We start from the raw sequence: 17,755 nt of genomic DNA on the forward strand, positions 1-17,755 counted from the left end.
TTGTTAAGCTTTTAGCTCCCAGTCACTGTGATCAAAGTGTGATCTAATGCAGAAGGGAATTAGATGAGAAGAAGGCTTTGTGAACATTTTTTTCAAAATTCGAGCAACCATTTTCACATATATAGGCTGCCGAATGCTTCTTAAGTATATACTGGGCAACCATTAAACCCTTTGATGCATTAGTTGCCTAAATAGCTGTAATTTATTTAGAAAATTAAGTCACAGTTTAAGTAACACATAATATAAAGCCCAACGGTGACTTACTTTCCCAGTGCAAAGCATTCTAATTTCACCAACGAGTCCTTTGCTGCTGGAACCGAATCTGAAAAATGAACTTCTATTTTGGGCTCATATTCACCCATTACACCTACAAAAGAGAGAGAAAAACAGACAACACAGCTTTAATAGACTTAACAAGAGGCAGACATTGCACTGGATCAGAGTCCAAGCCTTGATAAAGTAGGACAGCTAACACAAAAAGTCTTTATGGGCATGCAGCAAAGTGACCATTGAAGGGCTCATAAAGGAGGGAAGAAATAAGAGGTTGATCATAAAAGATTTAGAGAACACATCATGGAAAGGATTAGCTTGGTGGAGATTACTTGCAGAGATTTATGAATGCAACTTCATTTACGACTTTATTTATATTCACATCACCAGGATGGGTTGCACACTCTTTTGCAAATCGAGCACCGTGACCTTTGTTATTACCGGCTTCAGTCCTGGTGCCTGAGAGCAAAAGTAGCTGTAATGTCCTGTTTGAGGTTTTACATTCAAAAGCAGAACAGACCGGAGTAAATCAGGGGTTTATGTCAAGATCAAAAACTTAAATGCATCCTAATCTTTAATAAAATGATATTAACCAGTGAAAACCGTGTGGTTACCATTACATTAGCCGTTTGGATGGGGTGATGCATGTGTGGAAAATCAAGAAAGGATACGAGCCGAGATGTATTACGGTAGTTTCTATGTTATCAAAGCCCACCGAGCAAACAATGACAGTGTAACATTACTAAACATTCTACAGGTGAAATACATCAGAGCAACAGATTTTTTTATTGCTCTTGTGTGTTTTTTTTACTTGCCCAGCTATATTTCTACTGTAGAACATTGCAGAATAACATTTTAATCTTTTACTCCAGCTTCGGTAACAATTAACAGATAACAGTGTTCTAAATCATAATATATCTATACTATATATATAGTAACATGCTCAAGTAACATGTTTGTTAGCAGCTAAAGAGATCTGCTGCCTTGTATGTAGCCCAACTACACATCTAGCAAATATTGGCCTGTAATACTTGTTTCTTTTACAATAATAACTTGAAATCACGCTGATACATATTGAAGGAGCCTATTGTATTTTTGTTTCATACCATTTTGTTTAGTTTTGTTTGGTAATGTATCCAAATCAGAACAACAATGATTAAATATGATTAATATGACTGTATTTACTATTGTGGTATATCATATTTGCAACACCCGGATCAGATTATTTAATATTCAAAATTTTATTGTTCAAGGCTAGCTTAAACTAGTTCTTAGCTTTGGACTGTGTGATCCACTCGTTTGCTTTTACACCAATGCAAGAGCTAAGAAAATTACCTACAAATGATGTGTCTGCACATCAAGTATCAAGTATTGTGCAGACAAGTATCTGCACAAAGTCCTCAAGTAAAACCTATTACAGAAATGCAGATTATTTATTTTTGGTTGGAAAACCAAACTGTGTTTCATCTAGGGCTGTAACACCGAATAAAATCGATAAAAATCGACTTTTAAAAGCGTTGGCAACGAATTTCATCATCATTAGTTGCGTCGCGCGATTAATGCGTCATCCGCCGCCGCCGTCATCACTGCCACTTGACTGAAACGGGGGAAGAAAAAAAAATTACGGCAGAGCGAGCCAGCGCTGCAAGTGCGCAGTGTTGCCAACTCAGCGACTTTGTCGCTATATTTAGCGACTTTTCAGACCCCTCCAGCGACTATTTTTTTTAAAAAGTGACAAGTGACAAATCTGGCGACTTTTTACGGTGTCACTGGCGGCTTTTGGAGACTCTTACGTGAAAGCATGCATCGTTCCTACTCTTGTCCTGCAGCAGCAGCTGCTGCTGTGAGGCGCCTCCCCCATCCCAACCCCGTTCTCCCGCAGGAATCCCTCTCAGCGCATCAGTCAGAGCCGCAGGATGTTTCAGCGTCCAGACTGCAAATGAAGCGCGCATGCGCCGGGATTGACGGCGCAAATTGATCACAATAATTAAAATAGCCTTTATAAATAAATTAACTTGCAAATTATGAGGGCAAGGCTTTTGAAGTTTAAATCTTCTGGCAAAGATAAAGTAAAGAAGATCCTGCAATTTATGGAAGTAAAGCAGAATAAAATCCAGCAAGATCAGTAAGATGTCAATTAATTATCTGCCACATTCCCATGTAAATATCTGTCTTTGGAGGATGTGTTTTTTAGCACCCCTAGTTCTCTCATTTTTATTCCAAATACAATTTATAATTTGAACCACAGGGCTATTTTTATCTATATGGTTAAGTATTTTCTCAAGTAGCAACTTTAACTGCTATACTTTCCTGTCTTAAAAGGCAGAACTCTTCTAGTCTAAAAAAAACTCATTTGTTGAAATGGGGGGACCTATTGTTTGAACCCCTTAGGGGCTTTAAAAAAAAAAAATGTATTTTTTGCGCTTTATGAAACAAAGTACCCTATATTTTGTGGATGTACAGCTACATTTCTCATGTAAGTTTGCGTAGTTTTAACACAAACATTTATTTTTCATATTGCACCAGTACAGTTAATGAGCAACCTGTACTTGTGTGCTTGTTTGTTCTGTCTAAAATGTTTATTTTGAAATAAAGAGGTTAGTATAAAAAATATTTTTTGTCCGATTCATCGATTAATCGACAAAATAATCGGCCGATTCATCGATTTTTAAAATAATCGTTAGTTGCAGCCCTAGTTTCATCACAGAAAGAGTTAAAAAACAACAACAAAAACTCATTAAAAGCTTCATTTAAATGACATTCAAAAGCAATGCGGATTCAAAATTAGAATTGTGAAGGAGAAAAATCTATCTTGTCTGGAATGTAGTTGTTTTCTTTTAATATAATAAGTATCAGAGAGAGCTACAGGAAAAACTGGATTTTATCTGTCCTCTGATCCAAAAAAAAGTTCTTACGTTTTAGCATTAAAGAGAATAAAATGTATTTGTATGTATTTTACATACAAATAAAATTTTACATATAGATTTTTATACTACAGCAAGGCTGTATGTATTCCATTCAATCATTGGTTCTATGCTGGTGAAGATTCTCAGTCATCCAGGTCATAGTCAATCCAAAAAACCTAAAAAACACAATTCCACTGGACAGTGGTTTGGTTCTGTTTAATCAACCCTTTCGTCTTTTTACAATATTAGAAATTATTAGATTTTTCTTAAAAATGTCATTTAAATGCTATCAATATAATGTTTGATAATATCAAATTATCACATATAAGTCTGCTTCAGATTTATACTTATTGAAGACACTAAGATTCAAAAGTATAAACTATAACTTTTATATTAACCTACAAAACAATTATAGTACTGAATTCATACTTTAATTGCTAAAGAGAAATAAAATACAACAATAGGTGACACTTAAAAGAATAGAATAGACACAAACTAGTAAAAGTGTGTTTTTCTACCATCACTCCTGAGGACTAGTGGTGTTGGAGAGCTGAGAACCCTCTGCTTTGTGACGGTGTTGTTGACCACACAAGTGTAGTTGCCCACATCTGAGGGCTCCACTTTGGCTATATACAGGCTCCCGGTCTCCTGAGAGATGAATCTTCGGCTGTCTTGTTGGACGGAGTATGGGTATTCATTGAAGATCCATGCAAATGTCAGCTCTAAAGGCAAGAGAGAAACAGTTCAGTGCAGTGTTTGTCCACAGAGCATATTAACAGATGGAATGACTGAATCAAAAGAACTCCTCTTTGGCCTTCTCTTAGTATATCAAACAATTTTCTATCTCTTATACAGATTTTCTTCGAAGGAAATATCAAGAATGCAGTAACTATCAGTGCAAAAAATAAAAAAACATGAGAGCAGAGGAAAGGGAGCGAAACAAACAGGATTACATCGCGTCAGTGGTCTTCCCCTGACACATGGCCTCCATTCTCCGGGTCCCTGAGCGACTTAGTTTAACGGCGTCAGGAATAAACGAAGGAATTGAGAGATCAATGGATTGACATTCACATATAAGAACATGCTGTCATTTCTCTTCACAAGCGACAGGCCCACAGTAAGAGCGGGAAGACCTGTCATGACAAATTACAGTGTCATTTCCCAAAGCCGCACAAGAGAGAGGAGGTGCTCCATGCAATCTTCCATTTCAGGGCTGAAGGGGGCAGGGTGTGGTTTCTGAGCCAAAAGGTGGATGCAATGACTGTCAATCATGTCCAACACCAATGAAGGAGGGTAAGCCACTTGGCTTTTGACTGGCTAAAGCACCCATGCTGAGTGCAGAGATGCAGATACAAAGCTGCTTCTGACTAGGCAAGCAGGGGTCACATAGCTCAGAGTCAGCATAAGCCCAATTTGAACTGGGCAGCCATAATGAGCACTGATAGAACTCTGCACAGCAATTCTGCTTCAAGTGCCGCCTGAATCAAAACACAAATACTTTTATGCATAAAAGGTGCAAAAAAAAAAAAAAATCTATGTTGAACTACAAAAGCACTACAATAACAATTACTTATCTATTCATTTCATTTTTCACATCTGGGTGGTGTTATATTTCATATGCTAGCAAAAGAGAAAGCTTTTTCACCACTCAGACTCAATCAAGCGTAATAAAAACCCAAAGAAATGTCTCATGCTGTAGGTGTCTAATACAGTTCATTGGAGTGCAAGGTTATGAAGCACATCATTGCTTTCAAATTAAAGAGCGGAAAGGGAAAAAAAGGATTAAAAGAAAAGAAAGACGGAAAGAGAATGAGGCAGTGGGGAGGTTAGTGAAGTAGCAAGACGGCTCGGTCTCCTTTACTTACATTCACTTTTAAAGAATGTGGTAAAACACAAAAGCACTACAGTTACTGCATCCTGCTGTGCGTAAGCCTGTGTCAGAAAGGGAAGCTGTCAATGTGTATTTCACACAGAGTACTCTGACCCATTATCCAAAAGACCAGCTGTACAATGCACTGCGACAAACTCTTCTCTTGTGAGAAAAATTGGTTGTTCCAGTGTGCAAGCTATTGTATCAAGAGGTTGACAAGCTAGGCAGCAGCTATTGTGGCTGTCCTTGGTTTTTCTCTAGATATGCAGAGTGGTGGGGGGTTGTGGTGGCTGTAACTTAATCTTTTATTTGTAGCCTCTCATTTATTGAATACAGTCTCAGACTTTCACATGGGAAGCATCTTTTCAGAAATGTTTGGGGTATAGATCTACAATCAAGAGCTCTGTGCTGTTTTGCATACAGGCTGTGCATTGTTCAGCAAATAATTTGTAGCCCTTGAGCTTTTTGACACAAAGTAGCATGTTGTTATGAAAAGTTTATACACAAAAGTGAACCTCTGCTCATGTCTTAATAGTATGATACGATTTTCTTTAAAGGGATAGTTCGGGATTTTTGACATGAATCTGTATGGCATCCCCATCACCAGTGTCATGCAATCACACTGACTTACCCCTGGCAGCATCCTGTGAGCAGAGTTCTCGTCCAGCTTTGGTCAAGCCGAAAGTAGTCCGGCAGGTTTGCTAGACCCAGCGAAATAAAACGTTTCTCTTCCCAAAACATTATGTGTTCAAAAGAGTGATATTTTTGCATCCCAAAAACATTGTAGTGGAAAAAGTCACACGTCGTTATCACTTGGTCCTATTTTCTCTCTGTTCGTATCAGTGCGCGCGACACCATCACCTGACAGCTAGGGCCTACCTGTTTGATTCGCGATTGTTTACTACTGGGGAAGATGTCTGACTACGAGAGCGACGAGGAAAACATCGACTTCCACTTAGAGCCAAAGGGATATCTTTATGAACCCGAGTACACTGACGATGAACTTCGACAAATGGAGTTAGATCGGGCAGAAAGAGAGAGGGTGGACAGAGAAGTGATGGAAGCTGAAGCCGGAGCCGCAGGAGCCACAGCTGGAGCTGCGATATCCAGGGTGGCTGACAAATCATGGTGCACTTGTTTCAAGTGCGAATTAATGCAGACAGAGGTGGAATGCTACTGTTGCCACGAGTGGGAGTTAGTAATGCCCGAGATACAGAACCTTTCCATTGATGAGGATGTCGGAGTTGCAGCAGCTGCTGTCTGCATCACTGAAAGCACTGAAATGAGCTGGAAAAGTTGAGCTCGCTGTCAGAATGATGGCGCGCACTGATACGAACAGAGAGAAAATAGGACCAAGTGATAACGACGTGTGACTTTTTCCACTACAATGTTTTTGGGATGCGAAAATATCACTCTTTTGAACACATAATGTTTTGGGAAGAGAAACGTTTTATTTCGCTGGGTCTAGCAAACCTGCCAGACTACTTTCGGCTTGACCAAAACTGGACGAGAACTCTGCTCACAGGATGCTGCCAGGGGTAAGTCAGTGTGATTGCATGACACTGGTGATGGGGATGCCATACAGATTCATGTCAAAAATCCCGAACTATCCCTTTAAGGATGGTACAGCAGTTAAATAAAATATCTTTTCATTGACTCTGATTAGGTTTCTGCTGGAGAGCATCATGCCAGCAGCATAACACTGCACCAAAGAGTTAGTTTGTGCTCAGGGTGCTAGCTCTCCACCAGACATACCGCTTTTTTATATAGGCCGAATAGTTTATTTTTACCTATATCTGAATATAATATTGGGGCATCTAATCATTTACACATAACAATTGCTGAAATAGATGCCAGGTTTGTAATTTAAAAAATGGTAGTCCTGTTTACAGACTCATCCAATTAAGCTTAGAATCTCCTCTAAACCCACTCTCTATCTTTCTTTTAACTAATGCTTACATTGATTGGTCTACCCAGCTTGGTTGACAGCAAAGGCATAACACATACTCTTTACAATAATGGATTACACAGTGTCCTGTTAGACTTTATTTGGTTTTTATGAGGATGTTGATTCACTGATGATCTTCAAGAAAGTGCTCACAGCTTTGCAAGAAATACATTTACTGAGAATAAAACCTCTTATCCAGTGGTGTCAGATTAAAGGGGCTGAGTAGAAATACATGGGGATGTTTGGAAATCATACATCGTTTTTCTTCTATTTACACAATTATGCCCAATGCTGGTCTATTACAAAAAAGTATGATAGATGAAGAAATTACAAGGCCCAGTGAATAGTGAAGAGGTAGCTAATTCCAACTTTGTATCACTGAATCTGGTTATTTAAAATGTATGCACATCTTAATTTAGAAAGTGAAAGGTTGTAGTTGTGGACAGCATTTTCTTTTCTTCCAGAATTTAATTCTTTTGTAACCAGAAGCTTTTCCACACAATAGACATCAAAACGCTGTGCTAATTAACTAACTTTAGAGGTAATGTTTGACTGTCAGTGGTTTTGTCACATTTTCACAGCACCTACCTATCTGTTTCCTAATTTGCTTTCCAGCCTTTATGAAATGGTAAGTTAACAACCTGTTTATTGCAGTTTTACTGAAGAAGATAATTAAATATTCAAACCTTGTAATTCAAGCAAGCACATATAAGGGGCCAAAATAGAGTTTATTCAGCTGCTGATTGATGGAACAGTGCAAGTTTAGCTAATGAGGAAGACGAGCAATGATCTGTAATTTTTCTAGTGGCTGGGGCATTGCATTTAGTATCCAGTGAGTTTGAGTTCCAGCCCCACTCCTACAGACTGCAACTCTGGGTCCATGAGCAAACACCCTTAACCCCACACTGCGCCTCGGGGCTGCACAATGGCAGCCCACTGCTCCTCAAGGGGATGGGTTAAATGCAGAGAGTGAATTTCATTGCTCTGTACTTGTGACAGTGTATTGCCAATAAGAAGCAGGAAAAAAATATTTATTTGTAAATTATGGAGGCACATAAGTATTTACAAGGGCAAGATGCATGGCCCTCTCAGACCTGTAACAACTTCTTTAAGAAGCACTTCCTTACTCCGCACGTTACCTATATCAACGGCATCTGTTTGATCTACGCTGATTTTCTATATATATAAAAGAAACCTATGCACAGTCTCAAACAGTCAGACTCTACACTCATCCATGATCAAGATCAAAGACTGGTTGAAGGATACCAAGAAGACAACTATGGACCTGCACAAGGCTGAGAAGAATGAATATAAAATCTTAAACAGCAGGCTGGTCTGAATAGATTATCTCTGGGACCAACTGTAAAAGAAAAAATTGAAGGACTGCGAGATCATTGACAACCTCCCTTGATCTGGGGGCTCTTTGTAAATCTCATCTAACGATCAAATGATCATAAGAATGGTGAGCAAAAATTCCAGAACTACGAAGCGGGACCTTATGAATGACCTGCAGAGAATTGGGACTAATTTAAAATAAACATAATCATAAGTAAACCACTAGGTCGAGGTGGACTCAAATCCTGCAGTTCCAGGCATGCCCCCCCTGGTTTAGGTGATACAGGTCCTGAACCATCTGAATTTCAAATGAAAATAGATGATCCAAAAGCAGAGTGGAAGAATATCATGTAGTCACATGTAACCAAAATTCTCAAAAAGACAACTATTCTGAAGCATGGGGGTGAAAGCATCATGCTTTGGGGATCTTTTATGTTAATGTTTCTGTAAGATTGAGAGCTTCAGTGATTTGATAATTGCCTTTTATTAAATTCCGATTTATTTGCCTGGCCCTAATTAGCCCTATAAGGCCTTATTTTCCGCTATAAAATACAAATACATTTTTTAGAAATCTACAATGAGATTTCCTGATTTTTTTTTTCTCCACTGTCTTTCATGGTTGTAGCGTACCTAAGATAAGAAATTACAAACCGCTTACGTCTCTTTAAGTAGGAGAACTTGATCAATAAGTGGCTAATAAAATACTATACTACAACATCTTGGGAAATTTTGCAATTGGTTTTAAATCCTTTTATTATAATCTAGATCTTTGTAGTTATATATGTCAAAAACATTAAAAGGTTATTGTTATGAAGATGGACAATAAAGTAATGGGTCTGCAAGAGCATTTTCTCATACCCATTGTTGCTAGATTGGTCGGGCTTCTACTCAGGCAAGATTCTTTTAAACAAGTTACTCTAGCTATATGAAGTAAAACTTTACACAGCTATGACCCCCAAACAATTGTTAACTAAAGGCAATATGGGCTGTTTGGAAAATTTTCTGGTTGTGGTAAAAATAACAGTCAAAGAGTAGAAGGTATTTGCTTAATATTTGTTTTTTGTTTTTTTAGCAAACTTTTCAGGGTTAGCTACAAGAGGATAACGCCCAACAAATTAACTACCAAGTATCAGCTTTTATGTTGTTTAGCTATATAATCTCCAAAAAGGTTAGAAAGCAATGCACATTTAATATGCTTAGTTAAAAAAAAGAGAATTATATTTACAGTAGTGGACATTCTTATATTCTTCTCCAACAACATAGCAACAAAAATGCAATATCAAAATATGTTGGATTGCTCTAACAGTTGCAGTAATGCAATGCAATCTTTATCAAGTTCTGGGAAGCAACAAGAAGAAAGTCCTGCGAGTATTTCTAAAACAAAAAACCACAAGAATAATTAAACTGTTTGATATGGCAGCTCTTACCTCCTGAATGTGGGGGGGCTCCACATAAAAGAACCACTCCTTGGCCCTCACGGACGTTGACTGCACTCCTCACCGACTGGGTTTTGAAGTTGTCAAGATCTGATGAGTCAGAAAGATTGAATTTAATCTGTCAGCAGCTTCACCAAGCATAATCCTCAGCAGAACAGCACTGTATTCTTTTCCTTATGTGTTTGTAAAGTATATCCATCTGGGGTTCTTCGTTTAAAAATGGGGAAAACAGGTTTTACGAATTTTGCCCTCCCTGAGTGGAAGATTGAGTCTTTAACAGGCCATCATTGATCGCCCTGCAGGCACCTCCTGACGGCAGCTAATAGTTTCAAATGTCGGAGTGTTGATGAAATGGATGGACTTGCCTTGTTGATGTTTACTCAAGCAATACAACAATTTAGGTTGCAATGAAGAGATAGACTGAAATAGGATGAAATTAGAGCAGGAGGAAGGAAATGCAGCGCAAGGACTAGGAGATAACAAGAGAGAATGCATGACAAATGACATTTTGCAGAGCCAGCAGCAATAAGTAACATCATTATTAAATTTGGTGTAATCTTGCACTTAAAAGCATTAGCTCCCCCATCAATAATCGCAGCACAATCTATTGCCTGCAAATAAATGAGCATTTGCTGGCAGGTGGAGGGAAAAAAAGCCAAAAACCTGCCATGATAACCCCCCCCCCGGCTTCATGACGGATGGAGGGAAGCTGCCGCAGTTTGCTCTGCTCCCTGTCTGCAGCCTCTGGCTAACAGCCTGGAGTAAGCCTTCCAAACACAAACAAAAGAAAGTCAGTGTGACCGATAAGGGAAATTAGGAGAAGGAAGATTATGGAGAGAAGTGGGACAGAGTGCTGCTAAGATTAATGAGCCGCTCTCCGATGACCGTGGTGGAATCAAACTGAGCCAAGTCACGGCAGGACTGTGAGAGGCCACAGGAGGAGGTGGCAAGCTTAAAACACAGACAGAGGTAACATCCCTCTGATCTCCCCAGGCTGCCTTCATAAATACCGATTATGTCTCCTACAGATGATTCAGATTCTGCGAATCTATGCCCAAAAAGGAATTACATATACAGTAGCTGATCGTTTAATGGCTTGTAATCATAACAGCAGGACCTACACAATGGAAGGTAAATACATTTTATTATTGCTTAGCCGATATTAAAAGGACAACATGTTTGCCCAGATTGTGCATATTTGAGAAAGGAAGGGTTGCCAGGCTCAGTGCTGGAGGGGGATACACCTCTTTCTTTTAGCCTCTGAAAGAAGAATAATGGGCTTCATGGGAGTCAGCTGACCACATACTGTAACTCTTGAAATCTAGATCACAAACTCACTATAGCTGCAGTGATTCCTTTGTAAGTAGGATAAATCTCTGTCATATAAGAATGGCGTGCCTAGAGTTTACAGAGGGGGGCTATCACAATGCCAGGATGATTGGTCTGGGCAAGTGTGCCAGTGCACAGACATTTGCTGTCATAATATTCTGTGTCTGCTAGAATCTTTAATCAAAAATGTTTCAGACACACCACAGCATAGCCCAACTCAACTCCTCACCGTAGATGTATCTGAAAAATGTTGCTGATTATAGGAAATCAATATATCATTAGTGAATAGTTATAAATATATCATTGGTGAATATTATATTAAAATATCGCAGTAAATCCACATTCTCTCTGATGTATTTTTTTCTATTTAAAGAAAGATGTATTCATGGAAAGTGAAGGATATTAGCAAATACTGAATACATCCACCATAGTATTTTTGATATCTAAAAAGCAATTTGACACAAAGAGAAAAAGATGGATGGAAACCAACCAATGTCTTAAGTACCTAACATTAACGCTATAACTTTTAACTATGAGCTCTTGGAATGACAGCCTTACACATGCCTGTGAAAGTGTCCCCCAGATTCTGTTTCTGTAACTCTTTTTCTATTAAAGAAGAAATTAAATTGTACCCATTGCCACAACAGCTCTAGCCTTTCTGCATATACTGTATAGTATGTCTTGCCTTTTAATAAGCATCTGATGATATAAAATGTGCTCTCCAACTAAACCAGCATTTAACTGGGTTTTGGGTACAAGTCAAAATATTGTGTAGTAAGCTATACCTACTATGTTTTCCCTACACCATTTTGTGTAGGAAAAACACTACAAAGTGAAAAACTATGATTGTCATATGGCATGGATTAGATATAAATTGACTTTACTTAACACTGAATTGACTTAACATTGTCAGAGCTCTCCCATAATTGCCATTCAAGAAATTAAACCTAGATTCAATCAAGCTTCAAGGAGTCTACAGTTGCATACTTAACTAAGACTATAATTAGTGTTGAACCGATACCAATATCAGTAGGGGCAGGGCTCCAATACTGCACAAGAATGGTGGTATCTGTATCAGCGAGTACCGACAAATAGGGCACGATACCATGAAAAGATCATGGATTTTCTGGGTGTGGTTCAGCTTCACTGCTCTGATGGCACGGTTCAAGTTGGCACATGCTGTCTTCAGTGCCTCTTTATCACCAGACTTAAAAGCGGAGTTCTGTGCTTTCAGCGATTTCAGAACCTCCCCATTTATCCAGGGTCATTGGTTTGCTCGGATGGTGATGTTCTTTGTGATGCTGACGTCCTCAATGCATTTATTGATGTAGGCTGACACAGTCATGGCATACTCGTCTATATTTATTTTGTTGTCATAGGTTGCTGCAGCTTTGAACATATTCCATTTAGAGTATTCAAAACAGTCTTGGAGTTTCTCCACGGCCCCTTCACACCATACTCTGATTACGTTGTCTTTCGGATTAGCCCTGATTAGTTGGGGCTTGTATGCAGGAATTAGCATGACAGAGAGGTGATATGCTGACCCGAGGAGGGGGCGGAGAGCTGCTCTGAAATCATCTTTGATGTTAGAGTAAACCAGGTCTAAAGTGTTTGTGTAGCCCTTAAAGCATTTCTATTAATAAGTATGTTTATGTTAAATAAAAAAAACTCTAAAAACATTTCTATGGTATTAAAAAGGATTGCATGTTGTTTAGAAATTCAGTTCATGGTTTGTATAAGTTTATATTAAAAAAGATTGTCTGTAAATTCTAATTCAGGTTTGGCGGTTGTGCACTTCTGGTTTGCCATTTTGCTACGAAAAAAAAGAGTCACATGCAAGAAGCGGCATGGAAATGTTATCAGATGCCATCCATTCTGAATTATCAGAGTAAGTTGCATTATATGACAGTTTATACTGATATGTCTGGCTATTATTGATGATTTTTTGTAAATTTTATTTTAGTGAGCTTGAAGCACTTGCTTCTTGTTTCGATGTCTATGTGTTGAGAAAGTGTATTCTGTCATTTCCATTTTCCCCACATGTTCATGGAGACAATTTAAACGAAATGTGATATATATTTTATATAATTTTTGTAATTCTTCAAAAGTTTTTCTTCATTGGATTTAAAAAGTTAATACACTTGCTTATTTTGTGTTCATTTGAGAGTTTGATTTACCTATAAAAATTTCAACTGGTTGAAAGAAGATATTTGCTCTCTATACTTTTCCAGCACTTTAGTTTGTGTAACTGCAATTCAGTCAATGTTATTTTTGTACCTTATCTAGCAGTTTTTAAGGAGTGCCGTCCATATATTCATATATCATGCTTCATGAAACATAAAAAGATATGGATGAAGTTGAGAACATTCTTCTTCGAAATTTAGCTACATTTAAGTGTTTTTTCTCTGGCCAGAAGTTTAATGGCAAATCCTCCATCTTCAAGTTAGCAGTCCAACAACACATTTGTGGTGGATCATGAATCGGAAAGGTAAAATAATTTTTTTTCCAATTTTACCTGATTTGTTGCAACATCCAGCTGCCATTAACGTGGGCATTGTAACTCTAACTATAGCTCTCACAAATTTCAATGGCGAAGTCCTCTCGAAATCTAAAAAATTGTTGTTGATGAAAGGTGTGTATAATAGTTCTCATTGATTTTGCTTCTAAAGTGGAGAGAATGGCCCTTGGCTTAGCAACCCATGACGTCACTGCAGGAAGATCTCATGAGTGAGGTGTTAATAACTTTCTGCAAAAATGACACACTCAAGGATCTGCAGTTTTTTTTTTTCATTGATTAACGCTAAATTCATTAAATCATTGCTAAAATATTTATTTTAGGTATAGATAATGATGCATTGATTATTCCTAGCTGACTGGACTTTTCCTTTAAACTGAAAAAAAACAAAATCACCTCATTAAAACGCAATATTAAGATAAAAAAGAAACACTTTTAGATTGTTTTCCAAAATCGCTCATCCCTAGCTCTGTGCTGCTGTATCTCAAAAGAAGTCTGCCTCCACAAATGGGAACCCACTCCTATGTAATTTTAAAGAGAAAATCCTAAGGCAAGCCAAACATAAAGGTGATAAGGCAATAATAAATTACGTACATATAGAAAATATATTACATTAATTTTAGCAAATCCCTGTAAATTCTTACACATTGTAGCTGTAAATTAAGCCATATCCTAAATTATCTTAAAGTTTTTTACAATAATGAAGTTCAACAAGAGTTAAACTAGAGATGATCAAACTGTGGATCAAGTGTGTCCAATGTCATTTCTGGAAGGCAGTTGTCCTGCAAGTTTTAGAAATTTTGTGGCTTTAAGACTGAAAATGTGTATTAGTCCTTTAGTTTATCACCAAAATACAATATCATAAATTATAATGGTTTGTATCACCCTATTTCCAAACCTTACATTGACCTTGACACAGGGGAAATATCCAATAATTGTGAATTTGCCCTAGACAGACAGTCACATTTTCAAAAACAAAACAAATATAGAAAAGCTCGTTTTGACCTAAAAGTTGTTAAAGACCCTTTATTCCTTTAAAACATAGTATTTCTTTATGATTTTAAAACAAACATTTCTATGACTTGTCTTGTACACTTTAGTTGTAGCCTAGGCAAAAAGGAAATAACTGTGTCTGGTGTATTAAACTCTCTGCAAAATAACTGGCATTGAATTAGAAAATAATAAAATGTTTTTATAAATTACATTATATTTAAATTACATTTTAATTTGTATATAGTCCAATCTGAAAGAGCAAAAGACTGATCATGTTTCTACATTTACGTTTTCAAACATTATCAGTCTGGTGGTTGTAGTAGTAAAAAAGTAGATATTCTTATCTCCTTTCTTTATTTCCTTAGATGATGATTTATTTTGTTATGCTTGATACGATACACACATAATCTGGAGATAGTTCACCTGTTTTGACTACAGCTGGATTTTGAGTGGAAGGCAAAGCGGCACAGGAGGAATGACATTTCAATCTCAGGGCAGTTGCCTCATTACACGGGAAAAACAGAGTATCAGCCCTGCTGATCTTTCAGGCCTCCTTCTCCGTGCATTAGGCAAGACAATAAATGTCAAGCAGCTCTGTTCCTCAGCCCGTCCCCACAAGTGAGATTCATTACTGAGCTATAGGGATAATGGCAGTTCATCTCATGAGAGGAAGTGAAAGGCTCCCTATCCTTGGGACAAGATCAATAGTCAGTAGGCTTGATCAAGAAAAGAGCGGTACTTCTATAGGGTTTGTCTGGAAGGTAGAGCACCACTCCATGGTGTCACAATCCAGAATTCCTTTTCTCCCTTTTATGCAGCTGTCTGCCAAGGCAGCCTTCATTCTGTCACTGTGTAACTTGCTCACATCAGCCATACATGTGATAAACAAAAACAAATGTTGTGATTACTGTCAAAAAATACAAACCCATTCCCCGCATTATTCCTGCCTGAAAGCTTTAAAGTCTAGATAACAGGAGCATGAATATAATTTGGCAAAATATTTGTCACTTCGGACAAGACAAGGAGGCTGTCAGAGTTTTAACCACTAATGAGAATCAATGGGGTGGTCAGAGACTACCCGTGTTTGTTGTATCTAACGTTTCACTCAATTACCATCACCCCTCGTGAAAATATATACCCAAGAAATCTAAATTAGAAACCAGAATAGCAAATGGCACAGAATGAAAGGGAAAAGTCTAGGGCCAAAAGCATATTACATGCATCGGGGTGACATGCAGCAGATACAAAGAGATGCCTGACATTGGTGTGTCAGAGACATGCCAGGAATGTGTTAACATTTGTAGCAGCACTTACATGCAAACTGGATGCTGGCTCTGCGGCTCAGAATGGAACCCCACGTGTTGAAAGCCATGCACTGGTACATCCCACTGTCTTGATCCTTGTCCAGGTTCCTAATGATCAGGCTGCCCCCAGACATGTGACGCCGGTAGTCACTCCCCAGATCAATGAGTGTTCCGTTTAGCGACCATCTGGAAAAAACGCAAACACAATCAGTGGCTGAGCCCCCCCTGGAGATGAATGTTCAGTGTTTATCAGAGATCCATTTGATCGGTCTGCCTACATCATGCTGAGAGGATAAAAGGTACGTAATAGGAGCAGGGTTTCAAATTACGTTTAAAGGATGTGGAAACAGCCTTTGTACCAAGTTTGGGTGAAAGAAAATGTCACAGTTGACAATGCTGCATTTAATTATTCTGAGTTCATTCAACTTTAATCTCCAGCTGTTCTTAAGGTAAAATACATATATACATAAATAAAAATATATGTATTATTAACACCTCATCTGCTATGGTTAGTGTTATACTTCATCCAAGATGCAATTAGCTAAACAAATAAGTCTGGGCTTCAACAATGGATGGTAGTAGGACCACCTAATTCTTTGAATAATGTGGTAATAGATATCAGCATGCAAAGAAACTCGTGTCATCAGAACAAATGCTGCAAACTGCCTTTTGTTGGATCTGATAATGTTGTTCACCCTTTAAATCCCACAAGGATATCCTAAGATCTTTGATGATATTATATACTAAGAAATAGGGCTGCAACTAATGATTATCTTGCTAAATGATGAAGGCTGATATTGTTTTGATGAATATTGGGATAGAAAAGATGTCTTAAAGAAGATTTTATACAGAATCAGGTGAAGCTAATACTATGAACTTTCCTATGGACAAAAATGCTTTTTCCATCTTAAATCAAAAAACGTTGATATATTTTTTTTTTACAATTTGAGTATAATTACTGCTCTGCATGGGTTGTTCTTTCAGCTAATGGCATGTGTTAGAGTCTTTATTTGCAAGTTAAAGGTTTCTTAATTACTAAATCAGTTGAAGATTATTTCCATTATCGGTAAATCATGATTAAGCTGATTAGTTTTTTCAGTCCTACTAAGAAATTTCAGAGCATTCAAAATGCACTGCTTTTTCAGTAATTAAAGCCCCGGAATGACCGAATGTCACCAGAAATTTATGTCACCCCTTCTGTTATAGCTGTTTCTGTTATAATGCCTTTTATGCTCCTTTTAAGATAACAGAGGACAACATGTTCTTTTACACGCTTTCATAAGTTTGAACATTAAGAGAGCAAGAGAGCTTAGAACCTGCCCTTACTCCAGAAAATACTGGTCCTATATTTGTTGTCTTCTCTTGACCTCACCTAGCAAGGTTTCAGAAGGTCCAGGTCTGGCAGCTGAGGAGGCCATGCAATGGAGGATTTTGCAAACCATTTCTCTCTTTATTTTGCTCAGTTTGTGATTTGCATGCTGGTCAAAGAACCTGTTTCAGCTTTGATGGTAATCTTTGAGGAAAGGTTTTCCACAGCGTCACAGATCCCCTACCATTATGTGAGCAACTTTTTCCACATTTGTATTCTTTGTCACATTAGCGTTTATATGATTCAGTCGACATAACATCTAGATTTGATATGTCAATGTGTTGTGAATTTTCACTGTCACTGGATCTAAATGAAATTAATGGAAACATCTTTTTAACAAAAACTGGGAAATTGAAGGCTGACCGAACATAGAAGTTCCACCTGGATGGCTCACATTGACCTTGGCCAAAGTAAGCAAAGGAAAAAATAAAGTAAATCACTCCTGAAGGGAAAATCTCTTTGGCTCACTGTTTGCCAACG

At 37.9% G+C, this 17,755-nt stretch overlaps 1 protein-coding gene across 1 annotated transcript in view; it reads right to left on the minus strand.

Moving 5' to 3' along the window:
- cntn3b (contactin 3b) overlaps window positions 1-17,755 on the minus strand; it is a 92,594-nt gene that overhangs the window by 29,991 nt on the left and 44,848 nt on the right. The window contains exons 5-8 of the mRNA XM_038299878.1: window positions 15,917-16,092; window positions 9,757-9,855; window positions 3,695-3,898; window positions 265-367 (exon numbers count right to left, since the gene is read on the minus strand). Of these exons, the coding sequence (XP_038155806.1) occupies window positions 265-367; window positions 3,695-3,898; window positions 9,757-9,855; window positions 15,917-16,092 (582 nt within the window). The remainder of the gene's footprint in view (window positions 1-264; window positions 368-3,694; window positions 3,899-9,756; window positions 9,856-15,916; window positions 16,093-17,755) is intronic.

This window comes from Cyprinodon tularosa, unplaced genomic scaffold, assembly GCF_016077235.1.
Source record: "Cyprinodon tularosa strain WSP-4 unplaced genomic scaffold, ASM1607723v1 ctg439, whole genome shotgun sequence".
Classification (NCBI taxonomy): Eukaryota; Metazoa; Chordata; class Actinopteri; order Cyprinodontiformes; family Cyprinodontidae; genus Cyprinodon; species Cyprinodon tularosa.